Genomic DNA, 27,029 nt, shown 5'->3' on the forward strand with positions numbered 1-27,029 from the left:
CCCAGTCTGCTTTTTGGCTAAAAGGAAGGTGTATGAGTTCTAAGCTCCCTTCTTCTACAATGACTTCTGTTTATATTTCTGTGTATTTCACAATCCTTGCTATTGAGCATAGCCTCACATCTTTACCTGCGGAGGGATGCAAACATCATTCTCCTCATCTCCGAGAGGCTGAACAAAGTCACTTCTGGAAGAACTAAACCCAGGTCTCTAATATGAAAGACTCAAGTCTCATTCACACTGCTTTAGACAGAAGGTTTCAGAACTATGTACTTGTAATCACTGCCACAACTACTAGATCACACACCTCTCCCAGAGCCAGAAACATAACCAAGAAATTCTGACCACCAATGTTCTACTGCTATATAGAAAGCAGCTGTATAAAAGTTTCACATCACCAGTAGTGACTGGTCCACACAGAGATTAGCCCTTTAGTGCAAAAGTGAGAGATCTGTACTTGGAATCTGATCATATAGGTGAGCTCTCTTACTTGGGGGCACTGCATTTTTAAACAAAATTTCTCTTCCAACTGTTTTGCAGGACTTTGAGTTATAACAGGTATTTACAGTGGGGGTTTCTTTTCATAGACTTTAAAGTCAGAAAAGACCACCATGATCATCTAGTCTGACCTCCTGCACATTAGTGTTAAGAGAATCTTACCCACCCATGCCTGTAATAGACCCCTAACCTCTGGCTCAGTGTTAGTTTACTTGACGTTTGTCATCTTCCTGCGAGTTCTCCGGTCAGTCTCAGGAAAAAACAGGATAAACAAGACCTGAATTTCTAGTATATCAGACCTACAGCCGGGGGGGGGGGGGGGGGGGGGGAGGGGGGAGGAGATGGACGACGACGGGGACGACTTTCAAAACCTTCATACATCTTAACACAGCACCACTTGCTCTGAAAAAACAAGTTCTTTGTAGATCTTATTGCCTGCAATAAACCTAAGCACCACAGCAGAGATCAGTGTCCAGACACAAGCAATTATCTTTGTCATAGAAATATAGATTGAGGAACCATCTCTGCTGCAACAAGTTGAAGATATCTAGGCCTCCTACATATGGTAATGGAAACAGCAAATCCTTTTCTGCATGAAACCCTGACTGATGCAAGTCTACAAGATGATCTTTCAAATTAGAGAGCTTATTTCATGCAAATTTATAAAGAGTCATTGCTGAAACAATACAGAAGGGAGATCAAAATCAAATCAGAAATAAATAAAATAAATAAATATGCACACACACACACACATTTAACAAGAGACATGGGTAGATTAAACTGGCAAGTCAATGTGACACGAAAGTCAAGTCAACTCAGAAAGAGCAAGCCTACAGAAAATTACCTTTAGAACAATGTATTGGCATAGTTTGACACCTAGTAGCCTAGAAACAGCTTAACATTTGACTATTCTCACATAATGAGTGACCATACTGTACCATGAGAAAGGTTGCAAACAGAAAAGTAACCAAGCTGTGGAGTTCAAACAAATTGGTTCTCTTCAAACCCTGGGAATTCAGCACACTCTCCACTACAACACTACATACAGAGGCCCCTTCTACAACAAAAGCAGCTGAAGGGGACTTTTGCAAGGAAAACTGAGAAGAACTCAAGGAACACATTGTCCTGTTGGAAGGACACGTTTTTGCCCTTGCTCCCATCGCAAAAGTGTTGCATGCAAACCTAGTAATGCCCTCATGATCAATGAGAGGCCTGGACTATCCATGTAACGGCCATTTTCATCTGCAGTGGCTTTTGCCCCCAGCTCTATCTAGAGGGGAAGTTATGACGCATTAGGTCTCTCAGAGAAATTATGAAGGGCCCAAGGGAAAATGACGGACAAACATATTCCCTCGTTACCCACCCCACCCTAATCCATTCCAGCCACGGATGTTAAACTGTGTGAAGAGCCTTCCCACAGAGTCAGGGGCAAGAAATAGGAGTGCCACTGAGCCCCCCTTTCCATAAATAAGGACTAAGATCATCCCCATGTGAGTCTCAGGCACATGATTTGATCCAGCAACGCATCTCTCTATCACTAGGCCACCATCACTGTTTCCATTGTTGCATTGTAGAATCTCAGGCTTTAGAAAGCTTCAATGAATAAAAAGATTTCAGCTACAAAATAATATTCAAGCAAGTTTTTTCTGGGGGGAGGAAGCTCTCCTTAAGAGAGGATATGTAGAACTAAAAAATGTCTTACTAGGAAAGCAAGAAACAAAAGTAGTTACACCTTGTATCAGAAATTCCATGTCTAAACTATATATGACAGGTCTTATGCTCTAATAAATTTGTTAGTCTCTAAGGTGCCACAAGTACTCCTGTTCTTCTTTAAACTATATATGTTCTCTTTAATATTATACCTATTTCTTTTGCAATTTTGTAAGCTTCTTCTGGTGTCTTTGCAACTAGTCCATGTGGAACAGAAATACCAGCTTCTTGCAACAGTTCCATGCTCAGGTATTCATGCAGTGACAGGCTCCTTTGTTGCTGCTGTTGCACCTGAAACCCATGGCTATTGAATAGTCCTGGACCTCCAGCAAGTACCTAAGAAAATTAAAGAAAGTGATTGTTTTTCAAACAGGGTACCCTCTATTTAACCACAAATTCCATGTTAAACACACAAGAACTATGGAATTTGAAGAATGGATTTATGTGAGATGGTACATTCTGGTACAATAAGGCTGCACAATGATAAATGCCATAGCACTAGGAAATTTAACATGGAAGTGTAAGAGTCACTTACAGTTTTCTTAAAACAAAATCCAGTGCGCTCAGTTTAACACTTAGCATTTTACATAAAAAGTGTAGAGACTGACAGAATTAGATACAGACAGCAAAATGTATGGTAAAAACTAAACTATTTATCTTTAAAACACTTTGCTACGTAACAGATATATAAATTAAGAGGCATAAGCAGTGGCTAAAAAGGGGCATTGTACACCAGTTTCAGTAATTAAATGAATGGGTTGTACAGAGTTTGACCAATCTAGCAAAGTGACTGTTGACAGGACTTAGCATTGCTATCTTGGTCTCCAGACTGTTGTAAAAGCAGAAAAAAATCCAGATTTAACTTTCTCTATTAGACATTATCAATACTTGATGTCAAGTGCCAGCAATTAATCAGAGGGTTGCATAGAAGGCAAGCCAGTATCAAAAATATTTAAGTCAAGTAGAGAGAAAATATGCTCGAGACTGAAACCAGGACCTTCCACTATCAACACAGTCACTTCTTCATGGAAACTGACACACAGTGAGTGCTCCAGGAGTTTCTGGATAGACACTAGCCAGAAACAAGAGGGCGAATGGAGCAAATAAGAGTAGAATTCTGATCTTACTACACAACCCTGACAACAATGCAATGTGAACTAGACTATGAAAAGGTATTACTGGACACAATGCAGTAGTTTTACCAAATTTTAAAGAACACGCTACTAGGTAGCATAAACCAAGAATCTGTGTTTAACACAAAAGAGAATGATTTCCAACAATATTAGAAAAAGGCATTTTTGTTTTCTAAATTAAAGTGTAGAAAAGCACATTGCTTAACTTTTTGCACATAAAATTTGTCCTAGTGAAGTTAACGGGTTTAATTTATATACATATTTGCAAGACTGGAACCAAAGGTATTTCACTGTTCAAGCTGACTGAAGTACAAGCAATGTTTAATTTTTAAGATTCTCTTAGTTTAGGTGAAGGTGTTATTAGCAAGAGTGACATATAAATACATTGATTTTTAACTGGACACTGATTTTTAAATCCTGGAATTTGAGGGAATTCTTTTTATATTTCTGTGACGCATGGCTAGAAAGGGTTAAGCATCCTTCAAAATAAATAACCTACAGACGATATGTGGGGAGATACATATGTAAATAATGTTTGTGTTTTTGTGTATGAGTAAGGTGGACAATGTAATCAACAGTCCCTGTCTATGCTGTATTCTGATAATTCAGAGGTCAAAAGAACATCCTATCACGTAAGTGAATTGTAAACGTGGGATATCTCCTTATTCATCTCTCTTTGAAATGTACTGTGAATGGTGGAGGAACAAGCAAATGGCCTTATGTTAATACACATAGCTAAGTACCAGTGATAGACCTCCTTCAAAGTTATCCTAATTACCTTTTGTTTCCCGAGGAATTCCAACTTGTCAAGAGACATGAAATTGTATAAAGGAGGGGGAGGGATAGCTCAGTGGTTTGAGCATTGGCCTGCTAAACCCAGGGTTGTGAGTTCAATCCTTGAGGGGGCCACTTGGGGATCTGGGGCAAAATCAGTACTTGTTCCTGCTAGTGAAGGGAGGGGGCTGGACTCGATGACCTTTCAAGGTCCCTTCCAGTTCTAGGAGATGGGATATCTCCATTAATTTATTTATTTATTTATAATTTATCCTTGGGTCCTGACTCTGTCATCTCAGATCTGCTTACGCTTCAACAGGGGAAGTTTGAGTCACAAGACTGAGGTCCCAGTTATGCTGGTACGCCCTGAATATGATATTTGGACATTGGACTATGACCTATGAACTAATTTCTAAAGGAACTCTTTGCAACTTCAAAGCCCACCATCTCTGCTATGAATCTGAACCTCAATGGATTGAACTCATGTCTGTATGTATATTGATCTTTTAACCATACTCCCTCTCTTTTGTTTTCTAATAAATTTTAGTTTAGTTAATAAGAATTGGCTGTAGCGTGTATTTGGGTAAGATCTGAAACATTCATTAACCTGGGAGGTAATGTGTCTGATCCTTTGGGATTGGTAGAACCCTTTATTTTATATAATGAAATAAGATTTACAAAAATATTCATCATATTTGATGTGGGTACCTGGATGGAGGCCTGAGGCTGGATCACTTTAAGGGAACTGTATTGTTTGGACTTCTGAGTAACCAGTAAGGTAATAAAGAAGCTGTTTTATGCTGGCTTGGTGAATCTAAGTATTGGACTATCCATCAACTTGTGGGGGTTTGTCTGCCCCATTCTTGGCAGTTCACCCTAATTGAATGACCATAGCAGGTCCCCACTGGGACCCTGGTCATAATTTCAAATGCCCTAAAATAAGCAAACAAGAGTTTGACTGGGAAATTCAAGCTTGACAAAGGAGAGCAAAGCCTATTTAAATATCAGGAGGATCACTACTGCAAACTGTACGCTGATCAAACTGTACACTATTTACTTTGCTTCCTGTTCAAATTAAAGGTGTTTGTTACAGCAGCTGCTGTTTCTCAAACTGACCAGCAATGCCCCTCAAAGACTCTGCAGTGTAATATGGCAGCGCCAGCCTTCCTCCATTTGTGGCTGGGAGAGGCGCAGACACATCGAATCCGTTTGTCTCACTGGCCCGTTTTGGTTTGTATTAAATTCCCTGTAGTTATGCTAGCGGAAGCAAGGAGAATAGGCTGAAAACAAACGTTCATGTGATCCAGCACTCGGGGGGCGGGAGGAGACCACTGGTACCTACTAAAGCAACCAGCCCGCAGGACCTCAGGTGGCCCGTGTTACTATACGGCTAAGGGGGCGGGGCGGGACTTGACTTTCCATTGCCACAGCGATGGGGGCAGACAGAAGCCAGCAGTCACGGCGCGGTGGGAACGGCCAAGGGACAGATGTCAACACTCCCTCCCCCACCGCCGTCCAGACCGACACACGCACTTGGGTGCTCCCGGCCCAGGACAACCGAAGGGCCGATCTCTGCCGCCCCGGGACACGCCGCGGCCCAGCTGCTCCCGCCTCCTACTGACCCGAACCAGACCCTGAGAAGCCCGTCACGTTAACAGCCCCCCGGCCTCCCCCGCCAGGCGCTTCTGCGCCCCCCGGGGCTGGCGGGCCCGGGGGCGGAATGTCACAGCGAGTGACCCCGAGCCGGAGCCGGAGCCCTCACCCCAGCCAAGTCCCCGCCCCGCGCACCCGGGCCGCGGGGGTCACCTTGGCGGCGGCACCGAACGACGCCCGGCAGCCGTTGTTCCTCAGCCCGGCCGACACCCGGCTGCAAATCATGGACGCCGCCATGACCGAACCTTGTCGGCTTCCCATTCACCGCGCACGCGCGCCGCTGCTACCATAGAGCGCGGGGGGGGGGGGTGGAAAAGGCCTCGGCTCCGCCTCTCCTGACTCGGCGGTCCCAGCTGGGGAACTCTGTGGTCTCTGGACTCTCGCGGTGCCTCCGAGCGCAGCGCTGCCCTCTAGCGAGGGGAACCAGCAACGGCAGGAGCCCGCCCGGCTGGGATTGACTGGCCAGCGGCAGCGAGACGGGGGCTCTTGGGAAGAGCCTCGCCCCAGGCCCGATGGCTTCACTGGAGCCTGACCTGAGGCTCATTGAAGCCAATGGAAAGCGCCTCAGTGACTGCGGGGAGCAGTGGCTGTTGACACCCTTGTGGGCTGTGGGGATGGGTCAGGCCCGCAAGTGACTCAGTGCTGCCTCCAGCCCCAGGGGCTGTGAAACAGCTCAGGCTCCAGGCTCAGTCCCTGTCCCAGTTAGGCTGCCCTCCCACTGGTAACCTGCCAGCCAGGAGTCCCCAGGGCTGAGACTGCTAAAGCCCCTCATGCTGAAAGAAGAACAGGAGTACTTGTGGCACCTTAGAGACTAACAAATTTATTAGAGCATAAGCTTTCGTGGGCTACAGCCCACTTCTTATGCATCCGAAGAAGTGGGCTGTAGTCCACGAAAGCTTATGCTCTAATAAATTTGTTAGTCTCTAAGGTGCCACAAGTACTCCTGTTCTTCTTTTTGCGGATACAGACTAACACGGCTGTTACTCTGAAACTTGTCCTCATGCTGAGTGTGCCCAAAACCCCTGTCCTCCCCGGTTGGTCCCAGAGCAAACAATCATCCAAGGAGCTTGTGTTAACCAACCCCAGGGTTACAAGGGTTGGAGTTAGAGTGACCAGATGTCCTGGTTTTATAGGGACAGTCCTGATTTTGGGGGCTTTTTCTTATATAGGCACCTATTACCTCCCACCTCGTCCTGATTTTTTACACGTGCTATCTGGTCACCCTAGTTGGAGCAAGAAACCTGTGTAAGGGGCTTTGTGTAAGGGGCCTATAGTTCTGGAACTGGACCCCCCCTTTGGCCTGTTACACTACAGATTTCTGCTGCCATCACTACATCAATCAAGGGCGAGATGAAGTGTCCTCTCTGCCCAACATAGCTCTGCTGGCTAAAGTCCCTTGTGTAGATGTAGCTATACCTGAAAAACTGCTTTGACCAGTACAGCTTGTTTCACTCGGGTAGGGTGGAATAACCTATGGTAGTAAAAGCACAGCTTTGCTAGTATAAACTGCATCCACATTAGGAGTGCTTCGCCAGTGTAGTATTCCAGTATCGCTATATCAATAAAGCGTTCCTAGTGTAGACATGGCCTATTACTTATCATTCTTTTATTATGATTAATTATTTATAAGATAACCTAAAGTGTGAGAGGATCTTTATGGAGGACTGTTTATACACAAAAATTTAACTGCTTTAACTATAGTGGAATAATTAAAGCAGTGCAACACACACACACACAGGGCTTGTCTACACTTAGAGTGCTGCAGCGGTGCAGCTGCAGCGCTTAGTGAAACCGCTGCCCACGCCAACGGGAGAGCTTCGCCCATCAGCATAGGTACTCCACCTCCTCAAGAGGCGGTAGCTATGTCAACAGGAGAAGCCTTCCTGTCACTATCACGCAGTCTACACCAGGGGCTAGGTCAGCATAACTACGTCGTCGCTCAGGAGTGTGGAAAATAAGTTGGTAGTGTAAAGTAAAGAGTTACTTTATAAGGGTATAGCTATTCCTGGAAGTGAAGGAGAAAAAGCAGTAACAGTATTCTTTTATACCAGTCTAATTGCATTCATACTAGGCGTTGTACCAGTATAACAAATTTGGTAAAACATCACAGTCCTTAACCTAAATATTATTATTGTTATTTATTATTTGTATTACCATAGTGCCTAGGAGCTCTAGGAATGGACTAGGTCCCCATTATGCTACATGCCGTACAAACACAGAACAAATAGATGGTGCGTCGTTATACCGGCACAGAAACAATGGGTTGATCAGGCCTAGGGTGACCAGATGTCCCGATTTTATAGGGACGGTCCCGATTTTTGGGTCTTTTTCTTATATAGGATCCTATTACCCCCCACCCCCGTCCCGATTTTTCACACTTGCTGTCTGGTCACCTTAATCAGGCCTGTCGGAGAAAAACAGAGTTCTCACTATTTGTTTAGGTAAATGACAAGATGTGTTCAGTGTTCCTAGGAAATTACAGTCCCAAATTGTTTTTCTTTTTTTTTGTCCTTTGTGCAAGCTGTATTTAAGCAGGCTTTAGCTTGAAACGTTATTACAAAAAATAACAGAGATCCCTTTGTTTATATATTTTTCTTGTAGGGGAGTTGAAATGCTTTATTAACATTGAGCGAAAATGTAAAATTGGTGGTGTTTGTTTTTTAAATATGCATATGCTAAAGACTGCTCTGATTAATATTAATATTTTCATTCATTTTGACTGATATCAAATGAAATAGCTGCAGCCACTATTATGTTTAATCACAGAGACAACAGCCTGATGTGCCACTAGGTCTCCACTGGTACTCAGGTCAAGTTGTAACATCAATAATTATTTTTAGTCCTAGCATAATTTTTCCATTATTTCTAGATAGTCTTAATTCAATATATAAGATATGTCAATAGCTAGATCTATACTGAAAGTCCCTTATTTCTATTTTTTTTAATGATTTTTTTAACACCACCAGATTACTCGATCCTGAACTTTGTACAATACACAAAAATAAAGAAAATCTCTGACTCGAGTTTACAATCTAGGGACTTGATCCTGCAAACACTTGTGTGTTTAACATTATGCCTATGAGTAGTTCCATTGACATAGCTATGTAAAAGACAGAATGCACTGGGAAATTCAGAACTGAAAACAGTGTGCGAGTCACTTGGGAGAAGTATTTTTCTTTTAAAGAAAATGTTAAAGAAAGAGAGGTGGCTTGGCAAATTGTGATGAGAAGGGCATTCCGCACATGGTGAGCACCATGGGAAAATGCACATGGATCAGCTTGTTTCCATAAATTATGTACGTAAACGGTAAATCTAAACTGAAGGAAAGCAGTCTTGGAGCTGTAACTATCTGATGTCGTTAACAATTGAAAACGCACAATAGTAAAATAACAGGATGAGTTGCATTTTTTGCCAAAAACAAATCTAATGTGGATTAAAGCAGCTTTTGCTACAGGAACTAGTTTAGGGGACACTGTGACTGTTGCTTAATTGTTTTGCTGCTGGCCATCTACTGTACCCGATGTGCTGTCATTATCCATTAACATTTTGTTGAACTCAGTGGAATGCTAGGATGCAACTGGTACTTTCAGAAGCTCAAAGAATGGTTCTATATGGATGTACTTGTTCCTGTGACACTAATGTGTTGCCAAAATTTCAGCAAGGGACCGTCAAAAATTTTCCACCTCAGTAATACATATGATATTTCTTTGGTAAAGTACTCTTCTTCCCTGCAAAAACCAATCAGTGCCATACTCTTTCCCTACCAAAATCTATCAATCCTTCCAAAGCTGCTCCTCCCATATCTATCAACCCTTCCACCATAACCCCTCTCTATGCACCATGCTTCCCCATCACCAATCTCTTATAAGTCTCTCCCCATCTGGCATCTGTTCCTTACAGCTTTAAGTCTTATCTCAGAAGTGCAAGAACAACTTATATAGGGAGGCTGCTGGATATGGTACCCCCTTATGGGGAGAGATAAGGAATAAAATAGGGCTGTCAAGCGATTAATCACATGATTAATCATACTGTTAAACAATAATAGAATAACATTTAAATATTTTTGGATGTTTTCCCTTGCCCGCGCAGCTTCCCGCCGCCCCCATTGGCCTGGGACGGCAAACCGCGGCCAGTGGGAGCTGCAATCAACCGAACCTGCCAATGCGGCAGGTAAACAAACTGGCCCGGCTCGCCGGGGTGCTTACTCTGGCAAGCCGCGTGCCAGAGGTTGCCGACCCCTGGTCTAGATAATGCGTAGTCCTGCCTTGAGTGCAGGGGAGTAGACTAGATGACCTCTCTAGGTCCCTTCCAGCCCTATGATTCTATGAGCAAAGATGGAGAGGAAAGAGGTAATTTGTGTGTGTGAGTTTTCCATTCTTATACCTTTTCCCCCTCTTTGAAGATTACCCCCAGCAGGGGTGTAGACAAAACAGTCCCCTCTGTACGTAAGATTCAAAACATCTTTCAGGTGAATTATAAATTTCTTGTTTACCCCTCCTGTGTACATGAAGTTTGAGCTGTCTCGGAGATGATGTGTAAATTCTTTATTTAAAGTTTCCTCTTCTTGTGAATGGTTGTTTCAGCAGTTAATAATTTTCTAACACCTGTGGTCAGTCTTTTTTTTTTTTTTTCTCTGATGAGCTAGTCTGTGGGCGTTCTTCAGAATTACAACATATCTCAGTAACAAACATATAGTAAAATCTCACAGCTTTATACACACAATTGTTACACACATTTTAACAGAACAATGATGTTCAGAAGATTATGAGTTTTCAAATGATACCTCACAAGGTATACTTTGTACAAAATATATCATAGGCATATAAAAGTGAACATGCGGTGCAGGATGTTAGATGGGGTACAGTGTGTCACATGGGGCAGTACATGGAGAAAAGAAAAGAAGGAGTGAAAGGGCAGCCCTAAAACCAAGGAGGAGGAGGAAAAAGCCAAGCCACAAGTCACACAGATGAAAATAAGAAAAGAAAATGGAGATACAGAGAAGCCAGAAGTACTGCACATTAATAGAGAGCCAGCTGAATATGAGATGGAATAAACCTCTTAACGGGCTCAGAGGTTCACATTTGCAAGAGAGAATTGCAGTAGCTGAAGTGTGCAGCATTATATGACAGTGAAGTTCTGAAAATCCCAGTGGCCAGGCACCCACCTGAACTCAGATATTCAGGTATCTTGGGAAAGCAATACTAAAAACATATTTTCAAAGACCAAGCACTGCCCACATTCTGCTTCGATAATTCCCTTTTAGTGAGCACACAAAAGTGGCTGGCCAAATCCTCTGTAGAGCACCCAGGGGAGGCCTTTGAAAATTCGATTGCACGTGACTTGCCCAGGTTCATGTAGTAAGATAGCAGCAGAGCAGAAAATAAAACTCAGCAGTTCTGTCTCCTAGCCCAAGCTCATTCTGACCATACAATTACAGCACAGCATTCCTCTTTAACACTATACAGCTGCATGGGTGCTATCAGTCAGTCTCTGCGAGCTCTCCATTGTGTGTGCACATCATTATACTCGAGGAACAATCATCGAGTTTGACCACTTTGGGGGTCAGAGGACATTTTGTTGCAAGGCAGTCCTGATAGTGTAACCAGAAGCAGAAATTCAAACAAATTCATACACATGGATTATTCTGGTCCTTAGAAGAGGATAGGAGTTTGTGAGAGTCAATGAAGGTTATAGAAGTCAGACTTTTTGCTTAACTGGGCACTTTGTAAATTACAATATTAAAGGAAAGGATTTTCTATAATAAGAAAGTATATGATGTAGGAATTCTCACAGCTTTCTGATATGAAAAGGATATGAAGAACTATTGCCTGAACTCTTAATATAAAACTAGGATTGTAGAGAATTACATAGAACATAAAATTGTAATAAAGCTAAAGTCAGGACATAAGCAAAGGTAAAATAACTAGGCTAACTTTTGTAAAGTTTCTTTTACACTATATGGAGACTCTTTGGCATAAGTGATTCATACATTATTGGGATTCCCTCCAAGACCTTTTCCATTCAGCTTATCCAGAACACCTTGTCCAGTTCTGGGAGAACACGTCATCAAGTTCTCTAGGATCCAAAACACTCAGTTTGACTCTGGATTTCATCATTCAGGTTCCTTTATTTGGCATACAGCAAAGCTACGCTGAGTTGATCAGACTCAAGCATAGCGGGTGGTTATTGGGCATACCACACATCCAAAGTTAAACAGACCTCTTCCTTTAAATACATTTACATATTACATTGCATTTGTTATACATTACACCACACATTTTTGGACTGGATTGGTTATTTGCAGGAACCAATCCCTGTACAGCATGCTCTATCCATGTGCTGTTCACATGGAGCCTGATCTTTACATTACAGGTTTTTCTTGTCCATAGTCTCTAGCATCAAGATGTTGCTGCTTATCTTAGCTAGCACAGACATCCTGACTCCAGCATACTGTTTGTCAAGCCCCTGTTTACAATTACAACTTAACCTTCCATTCCCCCTTCCCAATTATGCCCATTAAGAGATGAGGCAAGTTGCTTATGTCAAGCGAGGCCTATATAACTGCCCCTATTTCAGTTAAAGATGGACAGTCTTTTTCCTTATATTTTCTTGATGCCCCCCATAATCTGAGCATCGGTTTCTCCATCAGCACCAAACTTCCAAAACCTGGACAATTTTCAGACTAAAAGCTGCTTTAGTATATACCCAGATGTACAGACACTCCTTTCTCAACCTATGTATTACGTAATTTTTTTAACATTAGCTTTAATTCCTTTTTTTAAATCCAATTACTCTAGGGACCAGCAATTTTACCATGATCTGTCTCCTTGCTTTTCATCCATGAATCTCAAAGCACTTTACAAAGGACAGCACTCTCATTATCTCCATTTTACAGATGGGGAAACTAAGGCATGGAACAGGGAAATGACTAAAACCTCTATCCGCTACTACCAAGCGACAGATACAGCAATATAATAAAAACTGATATATTTAATTTTACTTTTGTGTTTTTTTTAAAGAGTTGGGGAAAAATGTGTTTTCCCATTGTTTTTTCCTTTATTATTGCAAAAATGTATTAATTTCATAAACTCTAAAAAATTATGGCAAGTAGCACAAATAGTTAATATTTCCTTCTTGCCTTTTGTCATCCCACTCCATCCCAGCCCCCACCAGGTTGTGATAATTGATGTGTTCACTGTCTAAATTAGGGCCCACTCCTTAAGGCCTGGCATAAACACAAGGAGACCAAACTATAGGGCATAAGCAACCTTAATATTGGCATTTTGTAAATACTGAGTTATCACTTTATAAACTTAATGTTCTTTAAACCTACATTGTTAATGTAATTCTGTAGTTTTTTTAAAAAGCAAACTGAAAAAACAGAGATTCCATAATGTGGAATCATATTGACCCCCATTAACAGAATGGGAAACTACACCTTCCCAGCTTCCCCTTACATTAAACCTTGACTTACCCTAAGCCAAAGGAGTAACAGAGGCTACTTTACTGTTATTTTGTCTCCTCCACTGGAATTCTAGTTATGTGCCTGGGTGCAGGCTGTGACTGGTGTATTATGGAGCTCCGTGCTACCGGAGCAGTCTTTGCTGGGAATGGAATGCTCAAGACATTTTAGTGAACAGCTTCTCAAAACCTACACTGCACATGTGCATATAGTGAGTTTCAGTGTTTTATACAGCAAATCTGGGTAGATTTTCATTCTTTGACTCCAGGACCACCTCCTTGCCCAATTTAAAGTTCCCACTCCAAACCCTGGGGTCACTAAAGCAAAATTATCTATATTTCCTGAATTTTATTTTTGAAAACAGCTGAATTATTTCCAAAACAATTCAACCTGAGGCAGAGAGCAAACATGGAAAAAAATTGTTCAAATGGTTATAGTGTGGTAAAGTTATAAGCAACTGAAAACAGGGACTTTTAATAGAAAGTAGTAGGCAACATTAATTATATGGAAGACAGGATACTGAGCTACATGGACCCAGTATGGCCAGTCTTATGATTTTATGTTCTTACTTGTCACAAAGCTCTGTGCAATACCCATAAAATAACTAGTCAAAAAAACTGAAGAGAGCAGATTCAACCAATAAAATATTTTGTATTTTCATATGGTATTCTTCACACACACAATCACAAGACATTTTACAGACAGTCATTCATCAATTAAAGAGAAAAGGAAGGTTTTATAGATAGATTTAATGTCTTGGAGGAGAGAAAGAGTTTTATATACCTGTGTGCAATAGGAAATGGAGGTTTTCCTCTTTGTTGACATGTATGACACTCATGGACATCTCTTTTAAATATTAATAAATATTCCTACTCTGCAGAAGAGAAGGTCTGAAGCACTGTCTTTTTTGTGGTTTGCCTGGACTCTATATTTACCCTCTACTAGTTTATCCACTTTCACAGTTGTACTGCTTGCAACCATGGAACCAGTAACATTCAGGGCTTCTATACCATCAAAAGTATAGAGGTTTAGAGTCAGTCCATGAGGCAGTGGTTCCCAAACTTGTTCCGCCACTCGTGCAGGGAAAGCCCCTGGTGGGCCGGGCCAGTTTGTTTATCTGCCGCGTCCACAGGTTCGGCCAATCACAGCTCCCAGTGGCCGCGGTTCGCTGCTCCAGGCCAATCTACAGCGTGGTGTGGGGAAAAATCTGAATCCAATTGCAATCATAGGTTTCCTGAAGAAACTATCCTGTTATATAAACTAGCTTAGTTATATAAAAATGACCACCCAAATATCTAAGTATCCAAGGCTAGTGCCATAAAGAAATTTAGGCCTTGGCTACACTTGCAAATTAGAGCGCATTAAATCATCCCTGGGCGCCCTAACTCCTGAGGTACCCACACTGGCGAGGCACATAGAGCGCCTGGACTCTGCAGCTGGAGCACTCCTGGTAATCCACCTCCACAAGTATCAGAGGGGTAGCCGTGCTAGTCTGAATCTGTAAAAAGCAACAGATGGTCATGTGGCACCTTTAAGACTAACAGAAGTATTGGGAGCATAAGCTTTCGTGGGTAAGAACCTCACTTCTTCAGATGCAAGTAATGGAAATCTCCAGAGGCAGGTATAAATCAGTATGGAGATAACAAGGTTAGTTCAATCAGGGAGGGTGAGGTGCTCTGCTAGCAGCTGAGGTGTGAACACCAAGGGGAGGAGAAACTGCTTCTGTAGTTGGATAGCCATTCACAGTCTTTGTTTAATCCTGATCTGATGGTGTCAAATTTGCAAATGAACTGGAGCTCAGCAGTTTCTCTTTGGAGTCTGGTCCTGAAGTTTTTTTGCTGTAAAATGGCTACCTTTACATCTGCTATTGTGTGGCCAGGGAGGTTGAAGTGTTCTTCTACAGGTTTTTGTATATTGCCATTCCTGACATCTGACTTGTGTCCATTTATCCTCTTGTGTAGTGACTGTCCAGTTTGGCCAATGTACATAGCAGAGGGGCATTGCTGGCATATGATGGCATATATAACATTGGTGGACGTGCAGGTGAATGAGCCGGTGATGTTGTAGCTGATCTGGTTAGGTCCTGTAATGGTGTTGCTGGTGTAGATATGTGGGCAGAGTTGGCATTGAGGTTTGTTGCATGGGTTGGTTCCTGAGTTAGAGTTGTTATGGTGCGGTGCGTGGTTGCTGGTGAGAATATGCTTAAGGTTGGCAGGTTGTCTGTGGGCGAGGACTGGCCTGCCTCCCAAGGTCTGTGAAAGTGAGGGATCATTGTCCAGGATGGGTTGTAGATCGCTGATGATGCGTTGGAGAGGTTTAAGCTGAGGACTGTAGGTGATGGCCAGTGGAGTTCTGTTGGTTTCTTTTTTGGGCCTGTCTTGTAGCAGGAGGCTTCTGGGTACACCTCTGTCTCTGTTGATTTGTTTCTTTATTTCCTTGTGTGGGTATCGTAGTTTTGAGAATGCTTGGTGAAGATCTTGTAGGTGTTGGTCTCTGTCTGAGAGGTTGGAGCAGATGCGATTGTACCTCAGTGCTTGCCTGTAGACGATGGATCGTGTGGTGTGACCGGGGTGGAAGCTGGAGGCATGAAGGTAGGCGTAGCGGTCGGTGGGTTTTCGGTATAGGGTGGTGTTAATGTGGCCATCGCTTATTTGTACGGTGGTGTCTAGGAAGTGGACCTCCCATGTAGATGGGTCCAGGCTGAGGTTGATGGTGGGGTGGAAGCTGTTGAAATCATGGTGGAATTCTTCCAGGGTCTCCTTCCCATGGGTCCAGATGATGAAGATGTCATCAATATAGCGTAGGTAGAGAAGGGGCATGAGTGGACGAGAGCTGAGGAAGCGTTGTTCCAGGTCAGCCATAAAAATGTTGGCATATTGTGGGGCCATGCGGGTGCCCATAGCGGTGCCATCGGTCTGGAGGTATATATTGTCACCAAATTTGAAATAATTGTGCGTGAGGATAAAGTCACAGAGCTCAGCAATAAGTTGTGCTGTGTCATCATCAGGGATACTGTTCCTGACAGCTTGTATTCCATCTGTGTGTGGGATGTTTGTGTAGAGAGCCTCTACATCCATGGTGGCTAGGATGGTGTTTTCTGGGAGGTCACCAATGCATTGTAGTTTTCTCAGGAAATCTGTGGCATCACGGAGATAGCTGGGAGTGCTGGTGGCGTAGGGTCTGAGTAGAGAGTCCACATATCCAGACAATCCTTCAGTGAGAGTGCCAATGCCCGAGATGATGGGGCATCCAGGATTTCCAGGTTTGTGGATCTTAAGTAGTAGATAGAATAACCCCGGTCGGGGCTCTAAGGGTATGTTGATTTGTTCCTGTGTTAGTGTAGGGAGTGTCCTGAGTAGATGGTGCAGTTTCTTAGTGTATTCCTCAGTGGGATCTGAGGAAAGTGGCCTGTAGAATTTGGTATTGGAGAGTTGTCTGGCAGCCTCCTTCTGGTAGTCAGACCTGTTCATGATGACAACAGCACCTCCTTTATCAGCCTCTTTGATGCTAACGTCAGGGTTGTTTCTGAGGCTGTGGATGGCATTGCGTTCTGCACGACTGAGGTTATGAGGCAAGCGATGTTGTTTTTCCACAATTTCTGCCTGTGCACGTCGGCGGAAGCATTCTATGTATAGGTCCAGACTGTCATTTCGACCCTCAGGAGGAGTCCATGTGGAGTTCTTCTTCCTGTGTTGTTGGTGGGAGGGCATCTGTGTATCAGTGCGCTGTTCAGTGTTATCTTGAAAGTATTCTTTGAGTCGGAGGCGGCGAAAGTAGGCTTCCAGATCACCGCAGAACTGTATCATGTTCGTTGGGGTGCTGGGGCAAAAAGAGAGTCCCCGAGATAGGACAGACTCTTCTGCTTGGTTGAGTGTGTAGCTGGATAAATTGACGATATTGCTGGGTGAGTTAGGGGTACCCCTGTTGTGGCCCCATGTGGCAGGTAGGATTTTAGACAGCTTACGGTCCTTTTTCCTTTGTAGAGAGGTGAAGTGTGTAATGTAGATCTCCTATCTTATTTTAGTAAAGTCCATTTGTGTGGAGGGTTGGTTATTTATGAAAGTCTCCAGGTTGGAGAGCTCTTTCTTGATGTTTTTCTGTTTGCTGTATAGGATGCTGATCAGGTGGTTCCTCAGTTTCTTTGATAGTGTATGGCATAATCGCTCACTGTGGTCTGTGCAGTATGTAGATAGCAATGGATTTTTCACCTTCAGTCCATTTGGTATGATGTCCATCCGTTTGCATTTGGAAAGGAAGAGGATATCTGTCTGTATTTGTGCAAGTTTCTTCATGAGGTTGATAGATTTCCATTCCATACGGCTACACCTCCACAAGAAGTATAAAGCTTGCTGCACCCCAGCTGAAACACCCAGGTGTCAGTGTGGACAACGTGTTGCATTACTGCACTGCAATTGGCCTCTGGAAATGTCCCATAATCCTTTGAAGTCAAGTGGCCACTCTCGTCATTGTTTTGAACTCAGCTGCAGGCATGTGGATATCCCCTTTCAAAGCTCCGTTTCTGACAGCTGGCATGTTTATCTGCTCAGGACAAAGCAAACCATTACTGTGGAATGCTTCTGCTGCAGAGACAAGTGTGTGTGTGTGTGTGTGTGTGTGTGTGTGTGTGAGTGTGTGTGTGTGTGTGTGTGAGAGAGAGAGAGAGAGAGAGGCGGTGGGGGGGAGAGTCTGCTGCTGTCTGAACTTACAAGACAGTATGCTGACACTCTCTGCCCCCCCAAAACACAGTCTCTCCTCCCACATACACACAACACACTCCCTGTCACACTCCACCCCACCCCAATTTGAAAAGCACGCTGCAGCCACTTGCACACTGGGATAGCTACCACAATGCACTGCTCTCTGTGGCATTGCAAGAGCTGCTAATGTGACCATGCCACTGCGCTTGCAGCTGACAGTGTGCACACTGCAGCATTTTCCCTGCTGTGGTCTCCGAGGGCTGGTCTAACTCCCGGCACTCTACATCTGCAAGTGTAGCCATGTCCTTAGACTCCTAACAATTGCCACTTAAAAAGCCTAAGTCCAAAATTTAGACTCTCAAAATCCCTGCTCAGCTGCCACCTAAACCTGTAGGTGCCTAAATTTATGCCTGTGGGCATGTGCAAAGCTACTTAAGTCCTGATGCTGCCAAGCAGCTCAGAACCTAAAGATCTGTTGGAATTCTCCAAACAGGCATTCCCCTGCCTATCTTGCCCGTGGGGCCTGATCTCATAGGTATTCTCAGAAGCCACCTAAGTGCATGCCTACCAAATTAGTCCCCCTACAAAACACAGCTGAGGAGCAGGTGGTGATGGGTATTTTATACAAAGTGGAACAATCTCAACAGGAGAGACTGTGAAAGACCCCAAAATAGTGAAAGGCATTGGAGTCAGCGACACCAGCAGTAGGAGGGGAGCTGCTGCTGTCTCCTCTTCCAATAATAAATACATATTCTCAGGGGCATTGGAACAATTTTTATAATGGAGCTGCTGAAAACCTGTATATGATGGAAGCCATGCATTCAGCTACTATTATTACTTCAAGCCAGGGGGTGCTACTGCATCCCCAGCAGTCCTAGTTCCAGTGACATTACAAGTTCTGCAGTTTACTGAGCTTGTGTCTGTGTCATCATTGCAAAAACTCTGCCTGCTTGTGTGCTAACCAGGAGAAGGAGACCAAGAGGTCACACAATATTGGTAGCAGCTAGTGGGATCATCAAGTAGCAGGCAAAATAAGGAAAATGGCAGATGACAGCAGTGAAGTGAGTGACATGCAGCACAGAGCCTCCGGAATGGGAAGACACAGATCAAAATGCTTGTTCTTATGCCTGAACCATTTACAGGGGCTGACGATAATTAGAGCTCCTGGATAGGACACTCTGAACAGGTTGCGAGGGTGAGTCAGTGATCTGAGGCTGAGGTTTTTAAGGTCAGGCTTGACAAAGCCCTGGCTGGGATGATTTAGTTGGGGATTGGTCCTGCTTTGAGCAGGGGGTTGGACTAGATGACCTCCTGAGGTCCCTTCCAATCCTGATATTCTATGATTCTAAGGTAGACATTTTGGTATTGCTGTTGAAAGACAAGGCATGGCAGCTTTGCATATACATTCTTTAGAAATATTTTTGATTCATATAACATATTTTATTTTATTTATTTATTATTTATATAAATGTATATTTTATCAGACTCTACTGTAGTGCTTTATCATTCCCTGAACAAAAAGTGACCCAGCAGATGCAATTTTTCAAACTAAATAAAGTTGTTAAATAAGGACTTGTTAAACTGAGATTAGTTTTTATAATTTTCAGCAAAATGACCCTTTTTCTGCAGTAAATTAGATACTCACATCTTTTCAAAGTCCAGTGAAAACAAAAAACAATTAAAGAATGCTTTGGGTCCATGCTGTATCTCAAGTACTATGCAATGTAACAAAATTATTATGCAGTTATATTGGGTTCTTCTCTCATACTGCTTATAAAAATACTAGCACAGTAAGTAAAAAATAAATAAATAAAATAAAGCATCAATAAGACTAAACCAATGGATTTTTTGTTAACATAAAGTCTCTTTAAATTCCAAGATTGAAATAGAGGAACACCAGCTTTTTCAGTTTGTCTTCTGAAAGAGAATGCCTCCAACCAGAAAGGATAAGATTATACAGCAAGTTGCTGCACTCAGCATCAGCTGTGTTTGTTACAGCATTTATGTATCTGAAAGCTAATGTTTTCAAATTTGGAAGACAGTGGGCTGTTGATAACCAAAACATGGCAGTGTCAATTTCCCCTGACTGTAGAGTGCCACCTTCCTGGTACATAAAGCAGGCTCCTCTGCTGAAATGTCACTGAAGTCAGGAATTGAACCATAATCTTCCTTCCTTGTGACTGGTTCCTAGAATGGACCATACTGAGAATGCCACACTCAGGGCAGACTGCAAGAAACATGTCAGGCACACCCCAAGAACTGGTGGTTTATTCTATAAATAGATACACCAAACCAGTAACAAAAGAGCTTCTGTAGCACTACACTGGTTAACAAGAAGCCAAACATATCCCCTTTAGGCATTCCAGCCTTTGGTTCCCATTCAGACAAACCGATCTTATATGATGAGAGGTTACTGAAAACCCAACTCACCATACATGAGGTTCTACCAATCCCAAACACTTACTCCTAACTCAATATATATTTCAGATCTTGCCCAAATATCATGCTATCAGCCAATCCTTAGTAACTAACTAAAGATTTGTTAATAAAAGAAAATAAGATAGTTATTGAGTGGTTAAGGGATCATATACTTTACAAATGATTGCAAAGTCCTTAGATCAGATTTGTAGCATTGGTGGTGAGTTTGCTGGTTTGCACAAAAGTCTCTCTGGGATCATTCCAAAGGGTATAATCCAAATGGCAGCTTAGATGTAGAGTCTTTCCAATTCCATGCATTTTCCAGGGTAACTACTTGGAAGATCTCAGTCACATGGCTTAAACTTTCCGTTTAAAGTTCAGCAGACTAGAGATGGCAGGATCAGGCCTGAGGTTTCTCTTTCACAGCTGAAACAGGCTGTCAAATGTTTTGAGCACAGCATGTGACTGCATATGTTTCTTTGTTGCGTACACACTGACCCATCCTTTGAAGTTAACATTTCCTTTCCTATGTACACACAGGTAATCCACAAAAAGAACAGGAGTACTTGTGGCACTTTAGAGACTAACAAATTTATTTGAGCATAAGCTTTCGTGGGCTACAGCCCACTTCTTCGGATGCATGTAGTGGAAAATACAGTAGGACGATATATATATACACAGAGAACATGAAACAATGTGTGTTACCATACACACTATAAGGAGAGTGATCAGCTAAGGTGAGCTTTTATCAGCAGAGGAGAAAAAGAGCCAAGTGAAAAATATCTCCTTAACCCCACTGCGCAGCTGACCGGACTTTTAATGGACTATTAAAATCTCCCGGATTGGTTTCAGTAGCCACCAGGAGATCGATGCCAATACTGGGAGACTCCCGGCCAATCCCGGGGGGTTGGCAACCTTACCCCGTCCCCAAACAGCCCTCCCAGCGGCTTCACGCTGCCACTACTGCGCATGCACTTGGACCCAGCCGCCACGAGCGCTTCAGTAATTGACTTCCAAACTCGTTCTCCGCGCATGCGCAGCTTCGAAACTGCCGGCAAATTCCAACGGCATCGGGGCCTTCTGGATTGGAGGAGTCTCGCTGTAGGTCACTTCCTGACTGCTCGCCATAGGCTCCGAGCGGGGGACCGGCAAGGGGGTAGGAGTGTCCCTCCGGTCACGTGGTCGTGAGTCGCCGGCGACAGCATGGAGGGTGGCCCGGTACAGGTGCGTCCCGGGGTCGGCGTGGGGGTGGTGATTACCAGCCCCGCCCACCCCGACTGCGTCCTCCTGGGCAAGAGGAAAGGCGCCGTTGGGGGCGGCACCTACCAGCTTCCCGGAGGACACTTGGAATTCGGGTAGGAGTCGCGCGCCGTCCCGCCCTCCCCCTTTCCACCACCGCGCGTGCGCTTCCCGGCGTCCCACAGCGTCGGCGGTCGCGCGGCAGGTGAGCGCGACCGCCGGCGCTGCGAGTGGGGGGTGTTGTGTCCCCTCCCACCCCGGGCGCGCGGCGCAGAGCTCTCACCGCCCCCTCCCCCGCCCGCAGGGAGAGCCTGGCGCAGTGCGCCCAGAGGGAGACCCTGGAGGAGGCCGCGCTGCACCTGAAGAACGTGCGCTTCGCCTCGGCGGTGAACGCGGTCAGCGCCCCGGACCGGTACCACTACGTCACCATCCTCATGAAGGGGGAGGTGGACACGGAGCGCGAGCCCGAGCCCAGGAACCGCGAGCCCGAGAAAAACGAGAGTAAGAGGGGCCAGGCCGGGAGCAGGACAGCGCCACCCCCACAACCACACAGAGCAGTCGGGGAAAAGCTCCGCGCACCCAGAGCCCGGCCCGGTGTTAGTGCCGTTAGCATCCCCGGGGAGACCCTTACACCGGCTCCTTCCCGCACAGCCGGCAGAGGGGGAGTCATTGCCCCATGAAAGGGGTAGCTCCACTACAAACACCAGAGCCAAAGTGCAGCCGCATACGTAAATAGATCCAGAAAGGGATACTCCCAGGGTATCGGAGATCCTGAGCAGGAGGGAGCTCATCAGCTGAAAGGAAAATAAAGTCACCTGGCATGATCCATCTCAATAGCTTCGGTGCCACTGGAGAATGGAATTCTATCAGCTGAAGTAGGCGCACTGTAGCCTAGGCGGGCAGTCTGCCTGCTGACATAGTCCCCATCTTCATCCCAAGATCTGTGTACAAATCGCAGCTCTAGTTTTAGGAGATCTGCATTTAAGATCATATCTAAAGCAAGGCTCCCCATCCCATCTCACTTTGTGCTAAACTATAAGCCCTAACAGAGAACTGTGCCAACATAGGCCCAGCAGGAGAGAGAGTGGGTAAATTGTGTCCATCCTGAATCACTTTCTTTGAATAAAGGACTAGATACCCATATCTCAGAAAATTCTCTGGATTTCTTGTGCTATTTTTTCTGATGGTTATAGTCCAGGATGTTACATTTATGTTGCAGATGTAATTTCTGCACTAGCACTGTCCTTGTAAGTGTATTGGGATGGTATTGCCCCTCTCTAGTTGTTTTACAGGCTCTGACACTTTTTCCTCTTTCTTTTGTACAGGTTGGGAATGGGTTAAATGGGAAGAATTTCCTCCACTAGATCAACTATTCTGGTCTTTACGCTGTTTAAAGGAACAAGGTTACAGTCCTTTTACAGAAGACTTTAATCATCTCAGGGGATACACAGGAAATCACCACTAAATGGCATAGTAAATTCATTGTATAGTGTGTAAAAGAAAGGGATATCTTGTGCCCTCCCCCATCATTTTGTCCATGCCAAAGTCAGAAAGATGTTGCAGTGCTTTACCATCTTTAACATCTAGAGTCTCTGTCACAGTCACCATCCTTGTATCCCAGGAATAAATGGGACTCCTTTTGGAGCCATTCAATGTTAGACATGTTCTCAAAGTAAAAAGGTTAAACGTGCTATCTTATTTTACAGGATCCTATGCATTTGTTAGAACTCTAGTGTCTTACCCCATAAACTTTTATATATGTCCCGTTGAAGTCTGTGGAACTACTCATATAAAACTATTCATGAGGGAAGGGTTTGCAGGAGCAAGCCCAGGAGAAACTGTTTCCCTTTCTTTCATTCAGATTCTTGTTTTTCATTTTAAAGTAAAGAAGGCTTGTTTGCTGCTACTCTGCAGTCATAGTTGTGAGAACAACTTCTAGATCTTAACTGTAGCCTCACACCAGCCTGTATTATTTTAGTTGATGCCACGAGCCTCCACGTGGAAAGTTGGGTTTTTTTGTTTTTGGGGGGGTGGGTCATACTGAGTGTGTCTTGTACTGGCTGCAGAAGCATGCTAAGTGCTGAAGAGAAAAGCAGGAATATAATGGGTGGGGAAAAGATATCCTATCTTACAGGAATGGGTGAAAGTTCTAGGACCCCACACGGTGGGAAGTCTTTTTCGTATGAAACCTGATTTGTTAGCAAGAGTTCACTCTGCTATAAAATGTTAACACACAAACAAATCTTATATCCTGCTAATCTCCCTTTGATGCCCATGCATATCTTTCTCACAAAGGAAAGTTGTGTGTATAAAAAGGCAAATAGCATACTGTTAATGGTAAAGTATTATTCTTAATGTTGCTAAACACGTTGACCTCAAAATATTGTTCACATTTAGCATGAAAATAAAATAAGCAAGGCATAGTGGTGGCAGAAATGACTTTCTTTTGAGTCTTAATTATGATTCTAACATAGGAACTTTTCAGCACAGCATACTTAGTGTTTATTGTGAATTATGCTGCTGTATATTTTAACTATTTGAAGTGCTAGAATGCTATAGCCGATTGACACCATAAAACTTCTAAATCTTGTTCGTGACCACTCCTACTGGGTAGACTGTTACTAATTCATTCTTCGGATAAGGAGTGCAGCCACCATTAAACTGGACAGAAAGCTATGGCCTCTTATGATTACACAGTGTTCACATAACTCCTAATCACCAAAGGGTTTGACACAGAAAATGTAAATGAATTGGCAGCATGTAACACTGCAAAAGGCAAGATTTCATATGCAATGAGTTAAAGATTTCCATTATATTTTACCCATAAATCAGAATTCAGACTGGGCCAAATCCTGAAGTCAATGGGAGTTTTTTCCATTGACTGTGCATTTTTTCAGAATTAATTATGATTTTAAAGATCTGTTGAATAAAACTTCATAGAACTAGTTCAGTTTTTCCTCTTCAAGCATCATCTTTAAAAGTATATTTTATATCCACAAAATACATTCAGAAAGAGGGGTGGGGAAAGGGCGATACTATTGGTTGTACCACTTGCATAGAATGTATGTAGAGGAAGAATGACAAATGCATTGATAATTATTTTCAGGTAAAACTCAATTTTAAAACAAACAGTATTAAAGTATGTGAGTCACTTGCATACTTTATATGCAAAGCAAAGTCAGCTCCATTTACTTAGAAGATTCTTACTGCTTCTACTACTAAGTTGATGGCATGTGATTGGAAGGTGTAAAGGCACAATGGATTATAACTAATCTCCCACTGGGAAATATTTTTTTTAATGTTCTGCTTAACTATATGTAACCTCTTGTAGAAAAAATGCTCATTCCATAAAGTGGTAAGATTATTTATTGCTAAAAATAGTTTTGCAATTTAAGACTCACTGAAACTTATCTTACCTTAGTGTATTTGTGTACGAGTTATTTTCCTTTGCAAAAAGTTACTTAAGGTTATCTTCCTGAAGGCAACACTTCATGTACACTGTGTATGCAGTTTGAAATTATCTCATCCAGATGTTAAAAAACAAGGCTGTCAGAAGAGGTGACAGATCTCCTGTCCATCAATCTAAAGGGTAATAAAGGAAGAGATTAAATTAAATTATTCTGCACTAATTTAGTTTCTGGGAGATACCCAATACTAATGTGAAGGGACAGGCCTAATTTAAAATTTGTTTTATGTTGCAATAAATGTATTATATCTATGGATTAATTAATCAGTATTTTTTTTGTCTGCGTTGCTAATGAGCAGAGAGCTACATGGTAAAAGGTTGGGCACAAAATAACACATGTCCAGTTGAAATGTGTCAAAACTGTCTTACAGCATTCAGACTCACACAACATACAGAGTATGTAGACTGCATCTAGTTCAGGGGTTCTCAGGACAAATTTTTTGGTGCCTAAGAGTGCGGCCACCAATGCTTGCTGGTGGCTGCTCTCACACTTTTTCCTAAAATACTTGATTAGCTTTAGGAAAAACAAATAAATATGCACATATACACATTATTGTAATTTATTTATTGCAAGCTGGTAAGTCTGTTGTTAAAAATGATATAAACAAACATACAACTATCACTTTTCACAGCATGCTTACTCAGCCCTGGGAAAGCTGGGGACAAATTAAGCCCTGGATGGGTGGGTCAGGGGAGACAGCAGGAGCCAGGGATGATTAGGGTGGGGGGCCCGGGGAAGACAGTGGGGAGCCAGAGCCTGATGTCCAAAGCCCCGTGGCCAGGAGATGGAGTCCGAAACGGCATAGCCCGACCCTGGGGCCTGCTGCCATGCAGTCAGAGCCTAGGGCTGGAGCCTGAAGCCCCACAGCCAGAGCCTTCCACCCCAGGCATGAAACCCAAAGCCTGACCCCTTGGAAGGTGGGGAACTCACCAGCTGCCTGCTCTTCCAGCATTGTGCCCCAGCTGTCTCCAGAGGGGTCAGGGCCTGACCCCTACCTGCAGCCCTAGCAGCCAACACCTCCAGGAGCAACAGTGAGGGGTTGCTGCTTTGCCCCCCAATATCACAGCCCAGGAGGCTGTGGCTGCAAGAAAAGTCCCTGGTGTATTTGAGGAAGGTTGATCTAGTTCCTTTGCCTAGCTTTACTCTACCTATCGCTGGCTAAACAGGTGTCTATCTCCCACCTTAGTCTTGGAGCATGTGTAAAGCTGTGGGTAAGTTAATGATAGAAAGGTAAGGGAGCCATTATTAGTTTAGTAAAAATCTTCCGAATCATAACTTCAGTGGTATCACTTGCTGCAGCATGGCAGGGGGGGACTCGTTGCACCCCTTGGCTCCCTGGTCTATGTCGTCTGGTTGGTGGAAATTTTGATAATACAGTGTCATTGGAAGTGGGTCAAGCTGGATATAATTCAGAAGCCCTTTCTTCCAGAAACACAATGGTACAAACATGACAAACCTAGAACAATTATGTAAATATATATATTTGAGAATGTTTAAAAATTGTTTTTAATTAAACTCAACACAGACATGTCAAACATGCTGCCCTTACAAAGTTAAAGTACTGTCAGTCGAGGGCTAAATTGATCAGTTAGTGATCAGAACAGGGCCGGCTCCAGGGTTTTGGCCGCCTCAAGCAGCCAAAACAAAAACAAACAAACAAAAAAGCCACGATCGCGATCTGCGGCGGCAATTCGGCGGGAGGTCCTTCACTCCCAGGCGGAGTGAGGGACCGTCCGCCAAATTGCCGCCGAATACCTGGACCTGCCGCCCCTTTCCAGAGCGGCCGCCCCAAGCACCTGCTTGAGAAGCTGGTGCCTGGAGACAGCCCTGGATCAGAACATGATACTGGATTAATATTTTTAATGTTATACATTACTATAAAGGGAAGGGGGTGCTTCAAGTTGATTTGCCATCACTGACAAAAAAAAAAAGTAGCAGTTGAGTGGTATTATCAGCTTTGTTTATTAGCCAAAACAGTTGT

At 43.6% G+C, this 27,029-nt stretch overlaps 2 protein-coding genes across 2 annotated transcripts in view; one reads left to right on the forward strand and one right to left on the reverse strand.

Moving 5' to 3' along the window:
• Window positions 1-6,155, reverse strand: part of SUCLA2 (succinate-CoA ligase ADP-forming subunit beta) — a 48,613-nt gene extending 42,458 nt beyond the window's left edge. The window contains exons 1-2 of the mRNA XM_005287152.5: window positions 5,919-6,155; window positions 2,358-2,541 (exon numbers count right to left, since the gene is read on the reverse strand). Of these exons, the coding sequence (XP_005287209.1) occupies window positions 2,358-2,541; window positions 5,919-6,026 (292 nt within the window). The 5' untranslated portion in view covers window positions 6,027-6,155. The remainder of the gene's footprint in view (window positions 1-2,357; window positions 2,542-5,918) is intronic.
• Window positions 6,156-21,343: 15,188 nt separating this feature from the next.
• Window positions 21,344-25,307, forward strand: NUDT15 (nudix hydrolase 15). The gene is made up of 3 exons (XM_005287151.5): window positions 21,344-21,697; window positions 21,886-22,082; window positions 22,907-25,307. The coding sequence occupies exons 1-3, from the start codon at window positions 21,546-21,548 to the stop codon at window positions 23,044-23,046; spliced, it is 489 nt and encodes a 162-aa protein (XP_005287208.1). The 5' UTR covers window positions 21,344-21,545; the 3' UTR covers window positions 23,047-25,307.
• Window positions 25,308-27,029: the final 1,722 nt, after the last annotated feature.

The sequence above is a fragment of the Chrysemys picta genome, chromosome 1 (genome assembly GCF_011386835.1).
Source record: "Chrysemys picta bellii isolate R12L10 chromosome 1, ASM1138683v2, whole genome shotgun sequence".
NCBI classification, from domain to species: Eukaryota; Metazoa; Chordata; order Testudines; family Emydidae; genus Chrysemys; species Chrysemys picta.